Genomic DNA, 18,812 nt, shown 5'->3' on the forward strand with positions numbered 1-18,812 from the left:
TTACTGCTTTTAGCAGATAAAAGAACTTTCAATTTAAATTACTTTTAAAATTAGGTAATCAGAAAAGTAACGTAATACTTTTCAAAGTAACTGTGGCAACACTGCAGTCTAGGCACAACTAAAGCATATGTGGTGCTGCTAAATTATCAATGCAACATAATGGGCTTTACTGCAGAGGGGAAATCTTTTGCATTATTAACCTTTCATTTTTGCCCTTTTATTGTTCTTCTTTCATGCTGTTCCTATTCAGTGCTCAAATGTCTCAGCACTAACTGCACAATATAGCCTCCCTTTGAGAAGCAACAGGAATTGCTAAAGCAATCGTTTGCGTCTCTTCTGGAACACACAGATCTCAAACATGCGTCTCACGCGTCTTTTATCAGATCAATGTTGTCGAGGTACCCAGGAAGAATCCCCCCCCCCCACTGCGATGAATTTTTATTGATTTGTGGGCACACGTCGCTGTGCATCTTACCCCGTATGAAGCAGCATTGTGCAGAGGTATCAGACCTCCTTTGTCTTGTGCATTTACGTCAGCACCGTGCTCCAACAGATACTCTGCCACCTCCAGATTGTTGTAGCCCGCTAGACGCCGCAGTGGGAGTAACAGAGAGTAGATATGTGACGCAGCAACATGAATTCAGGCCATTAGCAGAGGGATGAAAAAGTCAAACACAGAAAGAAGATTGACACAAACCGTTGGAAATGACTATGCTACTACTCAAGGATTAAGTTAATACAAAATATACTATTTTTGCAGCAGAAACTTTGCAATATAGTCTTGGGGATTTTCTTCCGGAAATATAAATATAAACGGTTTACACTCAAACAAATAACACATATTCATAGATTTTCAGAGTATGTGCAGTGGTAGTTTGCAGGGGTGCTCTCAGTGCTTTCTAAGAAGTGATGTTACTCGAAAAGTGTCCATATCGCTAAATGTGATTACTTTCAATACAATTGTTGTTTTAGTTGCTTTTCAGAATGGAACCACTGTGCAAATGTTAGAGGTCTATTAGCAATTAAGTCCCTGTTTTGCTTGATAACTGGTCTAATTAAAACAATTTCCCCCCTTTTTTATTATTATTAAGAAAAGCATTAAGTTCTACTGCTGACTGAGAAAGAACGGAAAAAGGTAGTATTCAACTTTTTTTCCATGGTGAAAGAAGGTAGAATCCTGTTTCTTTTGGGCTATTATAATAACATAACATTCATTTGTGGGCCTTAAAAGAGCACTCAAATCTGCAAAATCAGTTGGCACTCAGTAGGGTGTGTTCATTTAAATTGGCTGATACTGAATGAGTTATCGCACTATTAGAATAGTGTAATATTAATGACAACAACAACTATTGAAAGTTGCCCTGCATCCACATAGACATCCACAATGGAAACTCATCAAATCAGTATTACTTTGTTTTGTATAAAGTTGGCATGGAAGGAGATGCTCAGAACATTCAGAGAAAGATTTCCCCATTGCATTAGGTTAATATTACAAAGACACGTACATGTCCAAGTTGTATCTCTGTAATTACCAATGCACCAGTCATCTCTGTAATAACATGGATGATGGACTACTATTTGAGAAATTAGAATAGGATTACACAGGTCATGGTGAGAAACAGCTTAACATCACTGAAGGACATTGAGCTCAGCTGTATTCAGCCAAATTAAAACCTGATTTTGTCAAAAATGAAAACATCAATTATTCAAAACCTAATCGGGCCAACACCTAGAGATCTGAATCTGATAAGATAGAAAGTACAGGGATAAAAAGTAAATCTAGCACTCTGATTTCAAGGTAAGCTTCAAGGAAAGTACAGTGGAGGAAAATACAGCGCCCATATTGGCTTGTTTAATAAGCGTCTAGCTCAGCATGTTTTAGTGAACATTGCAGATTTTACCAGCCCAGCATGCATGAAATATGGGGTTCCAAGTGTGTATGCCCCTAAGGCTTTATAGCAGAGTGGTGCTTCTAAAGTTGACTTGGAGATTATACAGTACATTGATGGTCTGTGTGTCTCTGAGAACGTGCAAGTTTTCTGCTAAAAGGTTTATGCAAGCCCTAAGGATATCAATATCATTACCTTGGAGCGCTTTTTAACCAGCCACAACATTAGGGAACCTTGCAGCCTAATGAGATCCAATTAGTTATCATTCCAATATTATCATCAAATATACAATTTATACTAATATATTTTTTCGTTACATGTATTTATGAGACTTTTATCACGGCAAAAATCCAGTATTCACAGTTGAACATTTTTAGAATGCTTAACTACACTTAAAATCTGGCTGAACATCAAGATTGAAAAACAGGCTTCACTCAAGCCTGACTTCAACTGGGCTGCTGTTTTAGCAAGTTTTAGTTCCAATTGATCCAGCACAGACAGTTAAACCAATTAGGTTTCTGCTGAGCACCCTACTACAGTCAACTGATTACACTTGTAAAATAAGATTAGTGAAAAGGTGTCCTCCTGATAAGTTGGAATAAAAAAACCTGAAAACACTGTGGCCCTTTGTGGAATAGTTTGGACACTCCTACTTTATAAGTCAAATGATTTAATTTTTTTTTAAACATTATTATTAGTATTTAAACATCCTAAACCTGGCATCCACATATCAATTATAATTACTGCTATAACGATTAAACGATTAATCGATTAACTTGCGATGCGTGGTTGCATTTTGTGTGATCACGTTTGTGATGATGCCGGTGTATATATGCATAATGATAGATTAAAGCCTGTCTTTTGTAATGAATTCTCCCAGTTAAACAAGACTGTAAGATGAATATTCAATAAACATTTAAATATTTTCTATTTGTGTGTCTGTTCTAACAGGTGGATAGTGGATTTTACATTTATATATCTCTTCGAGTTGGCAGAAAAAAAAGGTTTTCTCAATGTTTAAATAGTCTACATAGTTTTATGATCATTATAAATGCATTTACACAACGAAATAACACTGGAAAAGTTTTTTAAATATATTTCTCGTATGAGACCAAAGCACCACATTCGTTTACATTCAGCGAAGCCGACACAGTTTTCCGTATAGCACCTTCAACAATCAATTTGAATCCTTTCCATATCCCACTCCTACTGCAGTTGTTTCCTTTTCAATTCCCCCGTCTTTAGTTTTTTTCACTCCTATAGCTGCTCCATATCGAAAAGGAAATACAAGGATGAGCGCGGGAGGGGAAGCTTGAAATGAGAGCGAGGCCACTGCGTTCATGTGCGCAGGCATGCACAGCGCCTTCTCTGTTTTATCCAAATTATTTATTTTATTTAACACCCATACATTGTTTTAGTATAAATATTTGGATGTATATTTATTTCAAAAAAAGATAGCGAGAGAGAAGTCGGCCATACCCGACTGTAAATACTCACACATAAGTCGCTTCAGAGTATAAGAAGCACTCTTTGCCAAACTATGGAAAAAAAAAACAGTGACTTATAGTCCGAAAAAATACGGTAATACATGTTTTTGGTTATTTTGAGATTTGGAGGGTATTTAAAGGGTTAATTCCGACTTTTCCGGCAATTCGAATACTCGTTCATAACCCAGAGAGTTTTATTGAGTAATTCGATTACAAAAACGCTTCGAATCAAATTTTGCTGCTACGAGTATTCGTTGAATTAGAGTGGTTTGTTTTGAAAGTGTTTGCATTTAGTTCTATTGATGTGGGTAGATACGCTGCCCTCTAGTGGCAACAGTGGATATGACATAACTCATTTGACATGGCTGAATCCAGCTGCTCCCTGTTAAGACCAACATAAGATTGAGGTAAGATAAGATTTAGGTAAGGTAAGATTTTGTATGAGCTAATTTTTTTTATGCATTCGTAATTTAGTTTATATATTTAGCCGTGTTTTGTGGGAATATGTGTTCGAAAGATTTATTAGGGGCATTTTAAAAAAAAGTTCGCATTTCATAGCATTTAAGCTAGCAGACTTTTGCTATGCAACTTAGCCAATTGTTCTTTTTTGTACTTAGATCCTCATTTATTTATTAATTTTTTAAAATACTGTTTGGGGCTAAGCTCAGGTATTTTAATTTATTATTACATGAAAGTGCATCGTTTAAGGAAGCACTCAGGAATTTCATTTAAGCATTCACATTTAATGCTCTTTTGAAAGTGCAATCTTATCTAGCCCTTGTTTAACATCTCCTAATATTTATTCTCCAATGAAGTGTTCCTAATCTGATTACTCGATTATTCGAACTCACTAGTTGATGGATTAATCGACTAATAAATCGAGTAATAATCAATAGCTGCAGCCCTAATTATAATCGATTTTTATTATTAATCATTATTTTTTTAAATAAATATTTTTTTAATGAATAAATAAAATCATAAATTAATTACAAAAAGAAAACTAAATCAATGCAATTAAAATGAATAAAAACAGATATACACTGTGGTCATGGCCCAAGTAACGCTCAATTTTTTTTTAAGGGCTGTCAGAATTATCGCGTTAATGGGCGTTAATTAATTTGTTTTAATTAATCACGTTAAAATATTTAACGCAATTAACGCACATGCCCCGCTCAAACAGATTAAAATGCCAGCAGTGTCATTTGCACTTGTTACTTGTGTTTTTTGTCTCCCTCTACTGGCACTCTGGTGCGACTGATTTTATGGGTTGACATCAACAATTGCGAGCTACTAGTTTATTTCTTAATTGAAAATTTTACAAATTTTATTAAAACGAAAACATTGAGGGGTTTTAATATAAAATTTCTATAACTTGTACTAACATTTATCTTTTCAGAACTACAAGTCTTTCTATCCATGGATCGCTTTAACAGAATTTTAATGTTATCTTGTTGATTTATTGTTATAATAAACAAATACAGTACTTATCTACAGTATGTTGAATGTATATATCCATCTTGTGTCTTATCTTTCCATTCCAACAATAATTTACAGAAAAATATGGCATATTTTATAGATGTTTGAATTGCGATTAATTACGATTAATTAATTTTTAAGCTGTGATTAACTCGATTAAAATGTTTAATCGTTTAACAGCCCTATTTATTTTATTTTTTCATAATATTTAACTTCTTGCCTATGATTGCCAACGATAGACGCCCAATTAATTTCAAATGTGAAGACTGGATAAGAATGCTCATCCTGCAGTGCCACTGACAATGCGTAGAATTCATTTTAACAGGGAAAGGTGACCAGAGGTGGGAAGAGTAGCCAAAAACATTTACTCAAGTAAGAGTGGCGTTACTTCAAAATAATACTACTCAAGTAAGAGCAAAATTACCCAGTGAACCAAAAAATGATTCAAGTACAAGTAAAGAAAGTACTCGGTGAAAAGAATACTCAAGTACTGAGTAACTGCTTATGTCTGATTTTATTATTTTGTAAAAATGTACTCAGGCGGGCAAAAACAATTCTTCAGATAACCCATTAAGGAACAATAAATTGAGGCCAAGGGTGGTCATTATCATCTGAGACAGTTGCTGCCAGCGCTTCAGCCATTTTCCAAATGCTTTGACGTTTCTCTGGTCCCACGACTGCAAGCTTGGTGTGGTCATGTGACTGAATTGTTACGTCTGAGTCATGTGATTTTTATTACGATGTTTCATTGGAGAAACTGGTAGTGTGACTGTGCAAAAAGCTGCGCTGGCAAAATAGTCAAGAGGACAAAAGTAACGACTAGCATGGCCCAAAGTAGCGGAGTAAGAGGAGCATTTCTTTTTCTTCTTCTTTAACTCAAGTAAAAAGTATGGTGTGGCATCGCTGCCTAACTCTTGCAGTCAAAGTGGATTGGGTGTCTAGCGGCATCAATCTATAACAGCCAACGAGTTAAATGACTGCTCTATAAAAGGTTAAGTGACTGTTACCTGCTAGGTGTAGAGGAGTGGAGTTTCTTCCCTGCGTATCCCGGCAGTTGATGTTGTCTGGGCTGCATAACTTCTGCACTCTTGCCAGGCATCCCTTTTTGGCAGCATCAAGCAAGGCCGCATCTCCTCTCAGAAGGTCCTGGATGTCCGTGTCACCGTCCTTCACCAGGTCCAGGGGAGTGTTTCCATCTCTGTTCTTTTTACTGGGATCTGCACCGTGCTGTGGACAGAATACGAATTATAAATGAGAAGAGAATGTCTAACAATAAAAATGAGGTTTTGCCACATGGGACAGGACAGAAGGCATTTGTTTCACTCAAACGTTTCCTATAAAGTGAGTTTAATGCATCATTTTATGTACACTTTAAATTCAGCCCATTAATCCTATATGGGTATAATCCCACTGGGATCCATATCTGGCAGCAAAACGTTAGTCGATGAATTTTGATTTTTTTTTTTTTGCATGGACTTTTGTTTTCATTCCAATTCCAATGGTTACTTTTATGTTAATTTAGCACTCATCAATATTGATGATCCGTTAAGGGAATATATGAAGAAGCAAATTTAAAAAGAAGTCAGGAATGCCAATGGATTTAATGATTGAGGCTGTTTAAGAAGAAAAACACTTAAGATTCATATTAGTCGAGTGCAACAAAAAATGGCACAAAACCATTCGCTTCTTAACAAACTGCGAACTGCTGCCCAGTGATTTATGAAGAACATTTGAAAACGGCAACAAACAGAGCAATACAAAAGAAAACCTACTCCTGAACTCAGCGAGAGAACATCCCGAGTCAAGCGGATTAACACACAAGCACTGGTAGTGTGAATGTGTGTACCATGGTGCTTAGAGGAAATGAGGCAGCTGATGCCTCTGTAAAAATGTCATTTTGAAAGTGGAATTAATGTGGTAAACTGCCAAAACACTGAACCAGAAAGCTAACATTAGATATAGATATTTATTGGGGACCTTGTAAGACCACAGAAAATATGCCTGGGCGATGAATCGTTTTAATGACTTCAAGTCTTTCTTTTATAGTGGTATTTTTCCACTTCTTGTTGCAGAAAAAAAAGGCAGAATAAATACATGAATTTGAAGCTAATAGTAAAAAATGTTTCAAATCCAATACAACTTTTAAGTCTGTCAGGCGAGAGAACGGAAATCTAAAAATGAATGATTCAAGAGATTAATAGGTAATCATTCCATGAAATTTAGTTTGTCTTGTTTTCTGTGCGTAGTTATTATTTTGTATTTGGGGACTAACAGGACAAATAGAGGAGATGAGCAACGAGGTGGAGAGCGAGAAAGCGAGAAAAAAGCCAGCTGTTTTGCATTTTAATGCCAGGATAGAAATAGCAGTGACTTTTGTTCAGCATTTAACACAATGAAATATAGCTTGCTTGGTATTTATTGTCTTCTTTAAGAAGTTTGTGTGTGTGTTCTAGAAAAAAAAAATGCAGGTAAGGCCATATGAATGGGTCAAAGGTCACAGAGGTCAGAAATCTGGCAATGCTTTGAATCCGGCTTCTTAGGCGGAAGTCATCTCTCCCAGGGTGCTCCTCTAGTTATTTTTGTAAAGACTTACTTATTAGCATGACATTATTATCTTATATTTGTTGTTTCATCTTTGTCAGTCTCTAATTAAAGATTACCAGATTTGTTTAGTCTACCTAATATTGCAGATAGTGTATATTTTTGTGTTTACTTTTCACCAAGGACGTCAAGTTCAAGGACAATGAAGCAATTCTAACAAGTCTTGAGGCACAACATTTCCTGTTGTGACTCTTGAGTGTATTTACCCATGTGCGCCCTGCTGGAATTCACTTGCTCTAATAATAATTTATGCAGCTCCATATGGCAACATTGCAGCGGTGATGTTAGCTTGTCTGGAGGTGATTATGAAAGCAAAAACGAAAAACACGTTCAAATGAACAACGGCAACACTTGTTAGCATTACTCATTCAGACAGATGTGACTGCCTGTACTACACACAGCTGTTTGCACTGACTTTGATCAGAGAGAAGCCAAACGTTGTGCTCTTTGAAATAAAAATGTAAGGCTTCATTTATAAATTGATTAAATGTCACGAATCACACAATTCATCTCCACCAAGCAAAAAAAAAAAAAAACACAACTAACAAATTGTGTCTTACAATACTTCTGTGTTGGAACTGGTGAGGAGCTTAGGATATTTTAGGAAATTACTATAAATTCACCTCTGCCTAACATTGTGTCCTTTTTTTTTTCTATTAAAGAAAAAAAGTAACACAGATCACCTTATAATAAAGTATAACGTTATAAACATTGTTTTGTTTGTAACAGAAAAGACTTAGGGCGCATCAATCAATCATCAATCCAAACTGTAAAAATACACTCACGGTACATTTTTGACCATTTAATACTGAAAAAAAAAAAAAAAAAAAAAAAAACGTAATAGAACCAATAATTAATAACAAATTCAAATTGATTAGAAACATTAACTCATGAGGACAGTATGCCAAAAAAATTGACTGAAAAAAGACAAAACAATCGAAAAAAAACAACAGCGTCATTGGACATACGGACAGTTTGTATTTTTGCTGCTTGCAGTATCATTTCCTTTGCTATGTTCCTATGCTATGTGGGGTTATTTTGCACTGAGCATGCTAACGGTGCTCCCTGGTTTACTGATATAACACTGACAAAGCGAGACGATTGTTGGCAATATTCGGCACGTTTTCACTGAAAACCAATCAAGCGGCTTATCAATGAGATTTGGGTCTAATGTCTTTAAGTGACGTCTGAATTGATTTGGCTTCCCACTGTCCGCTAAAATCATTTTTAAACACAGTAAACTGAGTGGTCTTTCTTCATCCCACACGGTATTTAAAAGTCAAAGCCAAAAGCAAAACGACCTGAAAACAGCGTATTCTCGGCGGCCAGAAGACAACCGGAGGTGAGGGCAGTCATTGTGACGATCCCAAGCCGAAAATGGCACTTCTCGAGTGGACACGTGAGAACCGGAGAAAACAGTGGGTCGCTGCGTGAGTCCGGCCGGGAAACGGCTCTCGAAAACTGCACACAGGTCTTCATATCTCTTTTCTGTGTGCTCTTGCTTGGTTCAAAAATACTGCGCGCACTCTGAAAATGAGAGCACCACTGCCACCCACTGAGTGGATGTGCAAGTACACTGTATTCTAGTACAGCAAAAAAAAAGCATGTTCCCCGAAGTCACATGCGCCACTCTTGGCATTGCTCTGCGCCCCCCCTGGGGGGGAAGGACAGAGAGACAGAAACAACAACAAGAAATACATTGAACGCCTACACTAACTATGAATATGTTGGTGCTATCGTCAGCTAGATGTATTTCCGGTTAACACAATGTGGGGGGCCTGTCAACCAGGGAAAGGGTGCAGGGGGTCTAGAAGATAAGTGATTGGGAGGGGTGGAGTGTACACAAATCAGCCCTGTGATCTAGAACCCAGTAATCGTGTGAATCCCTTGTGAATGTGAACCTGTTGGCAACCCACCCTAGGTCCCGAGGCCCTCCAACGGAGCGCGCCCAATCCCATCCAGCCAGGCGCGAATCCCATCAAACATGCGATAGCCACGCAGACGAGCGGAGACGTCCCTCCTCCCGCAGCCTAGCAAAGGGGCCATCGTCACCCCCCAGGGATCCAGGGTGGTCACCCGCGACACCCAAGCTCCATCAACCGGCCTTCAGAGATAGGAAGAGGGGACGCACCACCACCCCCCACGCAAACCCCCATCCCCGTCCGCAAATGAATAGGAAGTGAGTAGCGACTCTAAATCAACAGGAAGTAACCTGTAAATGCCCACAAAAGGCTGGCTGTAAATGCTCCGGGTTCAGTACCATTGACGGCGCTAGACATCTAATTCTTTTTGACCTGATTAGACGTTTAGGCAGTGAAGCAGGCAGTGAGCTAACGTAGATACTACTCTAATCGAGGATTTTGGTAGCAACCTCTTTTTTCTTGAACAGTGACACCTTTTTACTATATCACCTTTATGATATATTGGCACACCCCAGAGATTGACCAGTTTGTTTCAGTGTTGAGTTCACATGCTCTCCTGTGCTTGTGTGGGGTTTTTCCAAGTACTCCAGCTTCCTCTCACATTCCAAAAAATGGTGGGTTAATTTAATCCTTCAACTGCCAAACACATGTATATTATTTTGCATCTCCAGGCCAGGCATTAATTTTTTTAAATAAACACATTAATAATATAAAATAACATTTAATATGACTCTAGAGCTGATTGATCCATTTCAATGTTATTAAAGAAAAAAAACATACCCAAGAATCCAGACATTGCCCATTGTTATTTCTGTCTGATCTCTCGCTTTTTTAATCCTCAAAGGATAAAGGATAGGAACATTTTTTTAATGTCGTCGTCCGTAGTCCAATTTTGAATTTTTCTATTTTCATATAATCATTTTCTCTGTCTTTTGCTCTCTCTAAACTCCAGTATGATTTCATCGATTATTCATTCAGATGGTGATGTGAAATCAGTCACGTGGCATGCGTACAACTCGCTGTGTTAGCGGCGTGTGGACATAGAATTTGCCCCACAAACTGTCTCTCAATATTTTCTGTATGATCACATTTATCATTCAGTCAAGGGGCTGACATAAAACGAGTCAAATATACACTGCTGGCCAAAAAGTATTGGCACCCCTGCAATTCTGTCAGACAATGCTTAATTTCTTTGGTAATAATAACTTCATTTATTTTGCTTGCAATGAAAAAACACAAAAGAGAATGAAAAAAAAAAAAACAATTCAATCATTATCATTTTACACAAAATTCCAAAAAAAGACCAGACAAAAGTATTGGCACCTTCAGCCTAATACTTGGTAGCACAACCTTTAGACAAAATAATTGCAAGCAACCGCTTCTGGTATCCATCAATCAATTTCTTAGAATGCTCTGATGGAATTTTAGACCATTCTTCTTTGGGCAACTGCTCCAGGTCTCTGAGATTTAAAGAGTGCCTTCTCCAAACTGCCATTTTCAGATCTCTCCACAGGTGTTCTATGGGATTCAGGTCTGGACTCATTGCTGGCCACTTTAGAAGTCTTCAGTGCTTTCTCTCAAACCATTTTCTAGTGCTTTTTGAAGGGTGTTTTGGGTCATTGTCCTGCTGGAAGACCCATGACCTCTGAGAGAGACCCAGCTTTCTCACAGTGGGCCCTACATTGTGCTGCAAAATTTGTTGGTAGTCTTCAGACTTCAAAATGCCATGCGCACGGTCAAGCAGTCCAGTGCCAGAGGCAGGAAAGCAATCCCAAAACATCAGGGAACATCCGCCATGTTTGACTGTGGGGACCGTGTTCTTTACTTTGAACGCCTTGTTTTTTTTTCCCCTGTAAACTCTGTTGATGCCTTTTCCCAAAAAGCTCTATCTACTTTTGTCTCATCTGACAAGAGAACATTCTCAAAACGTTTTTGGCTTTCTCAGGTAAGTTTTGGCAAACTCCAGCCTGGCTTTTTATGTCTTTGGGTTAGAAGTGGGGTCTTCCTGGGTATCCTATCATAGAGTCCCTTTTCATTCAGACGCCGATGGATACTACGGGTATGGTTTGACACTGTTGTACCCTCGGACTGCAGGACAGCTTGAACGAGGTTGGCCACAGTTCCATGGGCTTTACACTTTTAATGACACTGCGCACAGTAGACACAGGAACATTCAGGTCTTTGGAGATGGGCTTGTAGCCTTGAGATTGGCCTTGCTTTCTCACAATTTTGCTTCTGAAGTCCTCAGACAGTTCTTTGGTCTTCTTTCTTTTCTCCATGCTCAATGTGGTATACACAAGGACACAGGACAGAGGTTGAGTTAACTTTAATCCATTTTAATTGGCTGCAAGTGTGATTGAGTTATTCCCACCGCCTGTTATGTGCCACAGGTAAGTAACAGGTGCTTTTAATTGCAGAAATTAAAGAAGCATCACATGATTTTTCAAAGTGTGCCAATACTTTTGTCTGGCTCATTTTTGGAGTTTTGTGTAAAATGATAATGATTAAAAAAAAATTCGATTCTCTTTTGTGTTTTTTCATTGCAAGCGAAATAAATGAAGATATTACTACCAAAGCATTAGTAACTGCAATTATTTTCTGGGAGAAATTGGGCATTATCTGACAGAATTGCAGGGGTGCCAATACTTTTGGCCAGCAGTGTATGTCAAAGCTGCATATGACACAGCATTTTCTCCACTTAACTATAAAGTGAAATGCAAAAAAATGTGTTTAAATCCAAATGGTTTCTCCAGGTGGGTTTGTTTTTTTGTGTTGTAATCTACCTTTAGCAGCAATTTGCAGATCTCATATTTGCCCTTGGCAGCAGCTTCGTGTAGTGGTGAGAACTTCCATAGGTCGGCCACGTTGACCGAGGCGCCGTGTCTGACCAGCAGCTCCGCCACCTCATAGTGACCATACGAGCAGGCGTTATGGAGGGGAACTAGACCGCTGCCAAAAGGAGAGAGATATCCATTAAGTTAAAGGAATCATCTCATCTGTGCAATGATTGTTACAGTAGTATTTTACGACTTTGTGTCAGACCCTTTGTCCTTGGCGTGCACGTCAGCCCCGTGGTGAAGCAGGTACTCCACCACCTGCACTCTGTTGTAGCCAGCAGCAAAGTGAAGAGGGGTGGAGTGTCGTCCCTCCAGATCTCTACAGTTCACATTCTGAGCTGTGCAAAGTGACTGCAAGAAGAGAAGAAAGTGGGACACATTATCAGTACAAAAAAAAGACTATTACAACTTTTTTTTATAATACGCTTGAAGAGTTTTAGTGCAGATTGCCTTTAATCTGCTGACAGAAAAAAATGTTTCTTTTCACAGTAATTCTAGTACAACAAATAGACTGGTAACAATCTTAAAATGTCGATGGTATTGTAACCATGACATCAATAGTCATCTGCACTATTGCAAATTAGCCCTTATGGCTCAATCCCTAAAAAAAGGATCCGTCTGATTAACAGCTAAGTAGATAAACAGTACAACTAGAAAAAAATAAGTCAAGCACACCAAAGAAAGTAACTTTGTTCTACAGCCAAATCATCAAGATGGAAAATTATGTCCATGAAATTAAATATTCCAAGAGGGCAGAACGTTTTACGCTCAGATTGAAACATAAATTAAAGGACTGACTGCATCGCAAACCCAGTGCCCTGCTGTTTATAGACGATAACGTAACACTTTTGCTTCTTTTCTGTTTTTTCTGAGTGATTTACATATCGACTTGGGAAGAAGTCGCGACAATTCTCTTCATGTACTCATCACATTTGATTCTATCTGAAAAGATCTTGCTGGAAATCTTATTCATCAGTCAGACAACACTAATCCTTGCTGGCAGCGGTTTTACAGATGATAAGAAAGTAAAGTACAAAGACGAAAATTCATCTACGTTTGAGAAAAATATGGAATTAAGCCAATATCATTACGCTGGGTTTTTACAGACAAAAAAATGCCCTGTAAAAATAACCCTGTATGCCAACTAATCAAATAGTATTTGCTCATAACCAAATCCGCAAGTATGTAAACAAAACCAGAGCACCTTGACAGTGTCCAGGTCTCCAGCTTTTGCAGCTTCTAGAAGTCTGTAGTCCACATCCGAGTTTCTACCCGAAACGTTTTCTACAAAGATGCACAGAAGACAAATATTTTAATGAAATGTCACTCAAGCCACAATTCACCTTGTTATGACAGATATATGTATGGAGAGTACATTTTTTTTGTAAATTGTGGATGCTAATTCTTGGGTAGGGTGGTAATCAAGAGTGTTTGAAATAATTATGTGAAAGTATAGGTAGTCCCCGGGTTAGAAACGAGTTCCATTCTTACGCTGGCGACTTAACCCGAATTTCCACGTAAATCGGATTTAACCCTTAAAGTACCCCTAAATATCCCCTAAATCTTAAAATAAATATCCAAAAACATGTAGTATATATCATATTAATAAAATAAAAAATAAGATACTGTACTTACCATCGATGCTGACTGTAACGCGACAAAAAAAAAAAAAAAAAAAAGGACTGGATCCTAAAGCCCCTTTCAAACTTATATCCCGTATAATTTTACGCAAGATTTCAGACATGGGGAAATATACCTGGAATTTCCCGTGTTGGACACTTTCAGACTTGTCCCTTGTTGGTGACTCGGTGCTCTCTGTGCAGGGAGGGCGGGCAACGGGGTTTTATACCCCAGATATTACGTCATTTTTGGTTGGCATCAGCAACAAAGTAAACCAAACATTTTCGACGATTGACTGTCTCTTCCTCGGCTCTAAGATCTAGTAGCAATTTCATTTCGTTATGTTATCAACTCAATTTTGCTATTTTTCCTGTTTGACATGTTGATAATTGCGATGTTTGTTTACTGCTTTTTGTCTTACTCAGGGGTGAAAGTGGCTAGAATTTCTTGCCGGACTCCCCGACGTAAATGTCGCCATGGAGCTAGAAATTTTATGAATTTATTTATTTTTTTCTTTCTTTCTTTTCTTTTTTTTTTTTGTTTTTTTTTTGAGGGGGTAGGGGGTCAAACCTCGTAAACTACTGAAATGCAAAGAAAACCGTTTAGCACAGTTATTTCTATAACACACACAAAAAATGATTTTCATTCAAAGTTGTATTTTTTTAAATGATTTGCAAAATAAAAAAACATAGACTTTTTTAAATCATAAGGAAATGAATAAGTAGCCTAACATAAATGAACAAATATAAGTCCAAAGTGCACATTGACAGCTAAGACGTTCTGAACCTCCCCATCAGAGCAAATATAACTAAATATGATAAATAAGCCTCCTAAACGCTTTCATTGCTCTTAAAGATTTGATCCATTTTATGTTGCATTGCCCTTTTTTTGGTCGCATCAATTCAACAACTAGAGGTGGGAATCTTTGGGCACCTAACGATTCGATTACGATTACGATTCAGAGGCTACGATTCGATTATGAATCGATTATTGATGACACCCACCGCTATTAGCTGCTTTTAATGTTTTGTACATTAGTTACAAAAACTGTAAAAACTCTCAGGCTTAAATAAAAGACTATTTCAGTATCAAATCCCCATTCTGTATCAGCAGCTTTAAACTACATTCAATTTAATGTTGTGAATCAACGGTTAAAGTTGTTAAAATTGCTCCCGTTATTCCATAATTTCCCTTTTGTCTACTTTCGACATGTGAAAGTTTTAAAACTCTTTTAAAGATAGATTCAAGTCAATATTTTACCGATTTAGGAGTATTTTAGATAAAAACTTAATTAGGTTCGCTTGGAAGGTTCGCTACAACAGCCTTGCAGGGAAGTCTACTGCTTTAAGATGGCGGCCGTTTACTAACGCCCTCATCTAGCTTTCTGTACTTGTGCTGCTAACGCCACAGAGTCTATTTTGCATCTAGTCCTATATAAATATGATATCTACCGTACCATTATGTGGACGTACTTTGTAGCAGCTGTCGGCAGCAGTCAGGTATGTTGTTGTTTTTTTATCTCGCGGCATGAGTTGAGCTAGAGCCGTGAGTTGAGCATTGGCATTACCTGAGGGGCCGGGTAATGACAAGCATGATGTTTAGCAACTCTCGCTCCGTTCCTCACTGTGTTCTGAAGACCGCGCGGCGCGCTGAGTGTGTTTTACTGCCGCTTTACTTGACATATTTCGATAATCGGAATTTGGATGTTTGTGAATCGTTCTCGAATCTTCCACTGCCGAATCGCGAATAATCTAAGAATCGGAAATTTTGCACACCTCTATCAACAACCTTTTTTTTTTTTTTTTTGCTGTTCCAGAAAACATGCACATTTGAACCAATCAGAGGTAACTATCTCTGCTGATCACATGTCAGTATGTCAGCCAATTGAACGGATAAATGAGTCCAGGCATTTTGCTTTGCTGCGTGCATTCGCACATTGACGTGACTCATCACCGTCAAGACTCAGATAACTGCAGCAGCTGGGGAAATTCCCATGCCGTCCGTGGAATAAAATGAATAATAAATATTGGTGGAAACGGATTACGCTACACAAGCAATTTATTATGCTTGTTGTTAACACTTGTGTATGTACAGTAAATCTGATGTTGGTAGATTGTTTTCTTCTTTGAGATGAAATGCATGAGTGGCAGTTTAGCATTCTTTTTTTTTTTTTTTTTTACATAGCGTTTTGACAGTTGCTGTCATATTTTCGGAATCAAAGCACCGTGTACCGGAACAGCATTCCGGCCCTCAATCTTATACCGGAACAGCATTCCGGCCCTCAATCTTTTACCGGAACTGCGTTCTGGCCCTGAATCTTATACCGGAACTGCGTTCCTGACCGTTCTGGCCCACTTTCACCACTGCGAAGAAAGAGGAAATGACGACTGATATTTACTTGATCAGCCTTCGCGCTGTGACCCGGGAATTAACTGACTGCTTTCATTCATGCTGCGTCCCGGTTAAGTCCCGTACATTATACTAGGACGCAACCCGGTTAATGTCCGTGTCATCTCGGTGCCAGTTGACCCGGGCTAAAATGGCGGCTTTGACTCCGACAAAATCACTTAAGTCAGATACGTCGTAACCTGGGGACTGTACCTGTACTGCATTGTGTACCCAAAAACCTCTACAGAGCTGAGCTGACTTTTTATTCAATGTGCTTCCGAGAGGAGAACAATAACAAGAGTGACCTTCTGAATTGTTTGCGGTGTGTCAACAAAAGCACAACAGCACCAGCATACCATTGAGTATCTGTTGAACAGCCTCATTCCCCATCTGAGCAGCAGTGAAGCCCTGCAGCGACACCAGCGAGGCGTCTGCCCCGTATCCTAGCAACAGCCGACAGGTCTGCAGATGGCCTGCAAGTGCTGCTCGGTGCAAAGCTGTCTGACCCAGTGTGTCAAGAGCATTGACCTGCCAAAAAAAGGGGAAAAAAATAGGTTTTGTTCTTGGAAAACATGAACAGCGTTGTAAAAGAGTCAGCAAGTGCTACAGAAAACAGGATTAACCCTTTGTAGGGCCAATGTCTATTCTTTGTATTTAAAGAAATAGTTATGAATGACCTGGCGTATAAATTTGTGGAGCTCACATTTTGGGTAGAGTAGGCCACAATATTAACATTTGGTATACAAGGCACGATACAGTGGTACATCAAGAGACGCAATTAATTCATTCCTGAGTGGCTTTTGTACCATGTTTTTTTCGTGTAATGATTCGCATTTTTCTCGATCGCTTAATTTGTCCCAAGTTCAACAAAAAAATAAATAAATAAATACATTTCCTCTGAGTACTTGCCTTTATTTGTAATCTTTTGGTGTCCCATAGTGGCGCTTAAGAGTAACTAGTTTGTTAGGCTCATTGTACAGACATTATCACATGACTACTGACATTCATGGCAAACACAGGGTGGTAAAAGACGAGCTAACTTTGGCAGCCATTGCTTGCCATTTGATCTAACTGTTTGAGCCTTGATAAAGCATCACTTGTAAGTTATATTCTTTTGCTTCATATAAATGGGTATTGTGTACCACATTGTGGTGTGTATATTTCATTTGTTTACATTTATGTTAAATGTAGTTGTGGTTTTAGAACTCCATTAACCAGCATGCAATGGGATGACTAATGGGGCCACGGGACGTTATACAGTAGGGCAAATAAGTATTTAGTCAACCACCAATTATGCAAGTTCTCCTACTTGAAAATATTAGAGAGGCCTGTAATTGCCAACATGGGTAAACCTCAACCATGAGAGACAGAATGTAGAAAAAAAAAACAACTGAAAATCATATTGTTTGATTTTTAAAGAATTTATTTCCAAATTAGAGTGAAAAATAAGTATTTGGTCACCTACAAACAAGCAAGATTTCTGGCTGTCAAAGAGGTCTAACTTCTTCTAACGGTCTAACGAGGTCTAACGAGGATCCACTCGTTACCTGTATTAATGGCACCTGTTTTAACTCATTATCGGTATAAAAGACACCTGTCCACAACCTCAGTCCCAAACATACAGCCAGGGCAACAAAGGAGTGGCTTCGTAAGAAGCATTTCAAGGTCCTGGAGTGACCTAGCCAGTCTCGAGATCTCAACCCCTTAGAAAATCTGTGGAGGGAGTTGAAAGTTCGTGTTGCCCAACGACAGCCCCAAAACATCACTGCTCTGGAGGAGATCTGCATGGAGGAATGGGCCAAAATACCAGCAACAGTGTGTGAAAAGCTTGTGAAGAGTTACAGAAAATGTTTGGCCTCCGTTATTGCCAACAAAGGTTACATAACAAAGTACTGATATGAACTTTTGGTATTGAACTAATACTTATTTTCCACCATGATTTGCAAATAAATTCTTTAAAAATCAAACAATGTGATTTTCTGTTTTTTTTTTTTTTTTCACATTCTGTCTGTTGAGGTTTACCCATGTTGACAATTACAAGCCTTTCTAATATTTTCAAGTGGGAGAACTTGCACAATTAGTGGTTAACTAAATACTTATTTGCCCCGCTGTAGGTCACGGATATCTACCTTACAACTATCTCTTAATTGTATTTTTTTGTTACTGTTGCATTTTACCCGATATTTTAGATGATAAATAATTGATCCAAACAAAGAAAAAAAAAATGTGTAAAAGGGTAAATATTTGAAAAAGAAAATCTCGACCACTCCTTGATCTCTGAGATTTCTGCATTGCGACCCTTATTATATTACCGTGTTTCAACCATACAATCCCCAAAAGGTTCGGCTGTGGGCATTCACAGTTGTGTCCTGACACTCGATGAGACATGCTACACGGAGTTTTGGATCGAAACAAGGTAAGTACGCGATAACATCTCGTTAAAATCATGGTGTCTTTAATCATGCTCTCTCACCTCGAGTTAGGGTTTATGGGTTTAAAAAAAGAAAAAGAAAAAAAAAAAAAGAATTGAAATGCCCCCCTGTTCAAAATTTTTCTTCACCCAGAAAATTGAGATTTTAACCTTTTCAATGA

At 38.3% G+C, this 18,812-nt stretch overlaps 1 protein-coding gene across 3 annotated transcripts in view; it reads right to left on the bottom strand.

Annotated features, from left to right (window-relative positions):
* The window catches only part of tnksa (tankyrase, TRF1-interacting ankyrin-related ADP-ribose polymerase a), a 149,295-nt gene that overhangs the window by 29,225 nt on the left and 101,258 nt on the right, over positions 1-18,812 (bottom strand). For all 3 annotated transcript variants that reach the window (XM_057818164.1, XM_057818163.1, XM_057818165.1), the window contains 6 exons: positions 16,577-16,748; positions 13,417-13,496; positions 12,418-12,563; positions 12,159-12,324; positions 5,860-6,079; positions 476-585 (listed from right to left, as the gene is read on the bottom strand). In XM_057818164.1, coding sequence (XP_057674147.1) covers positions 476-585; positions 5,860-6,079; positions 12,159-12,324; positions 12,418-12,563; positions 13,417-13,496; positions 16,577-16,748 — 894 coding nt within the window. The remainder of the gene's footprint in view (positions 1-475; positions 586-5,859; positions 6,080-12,158; positions 12,325-12,417; positions 12,564-13,416; positions 13,497-16,576; positions 16,749-18,812) is intronic.

Source organism: Corythoichthys intestinalis, chromosome 17, assembly GCF_030265065.1.
Source record: "Corythoichthys intestinalis isolate RoL2023-P3 chromosome 17, ASM3026506v1, whole genome shotgun sequence".
Taxonomy (NCBI): Eukaryota; Metazoa; Chordata; class Actinopteri; order Syngnathiformes; family Syngnathidae; genus Corythoichthys; species Corythoichthys intestinalis.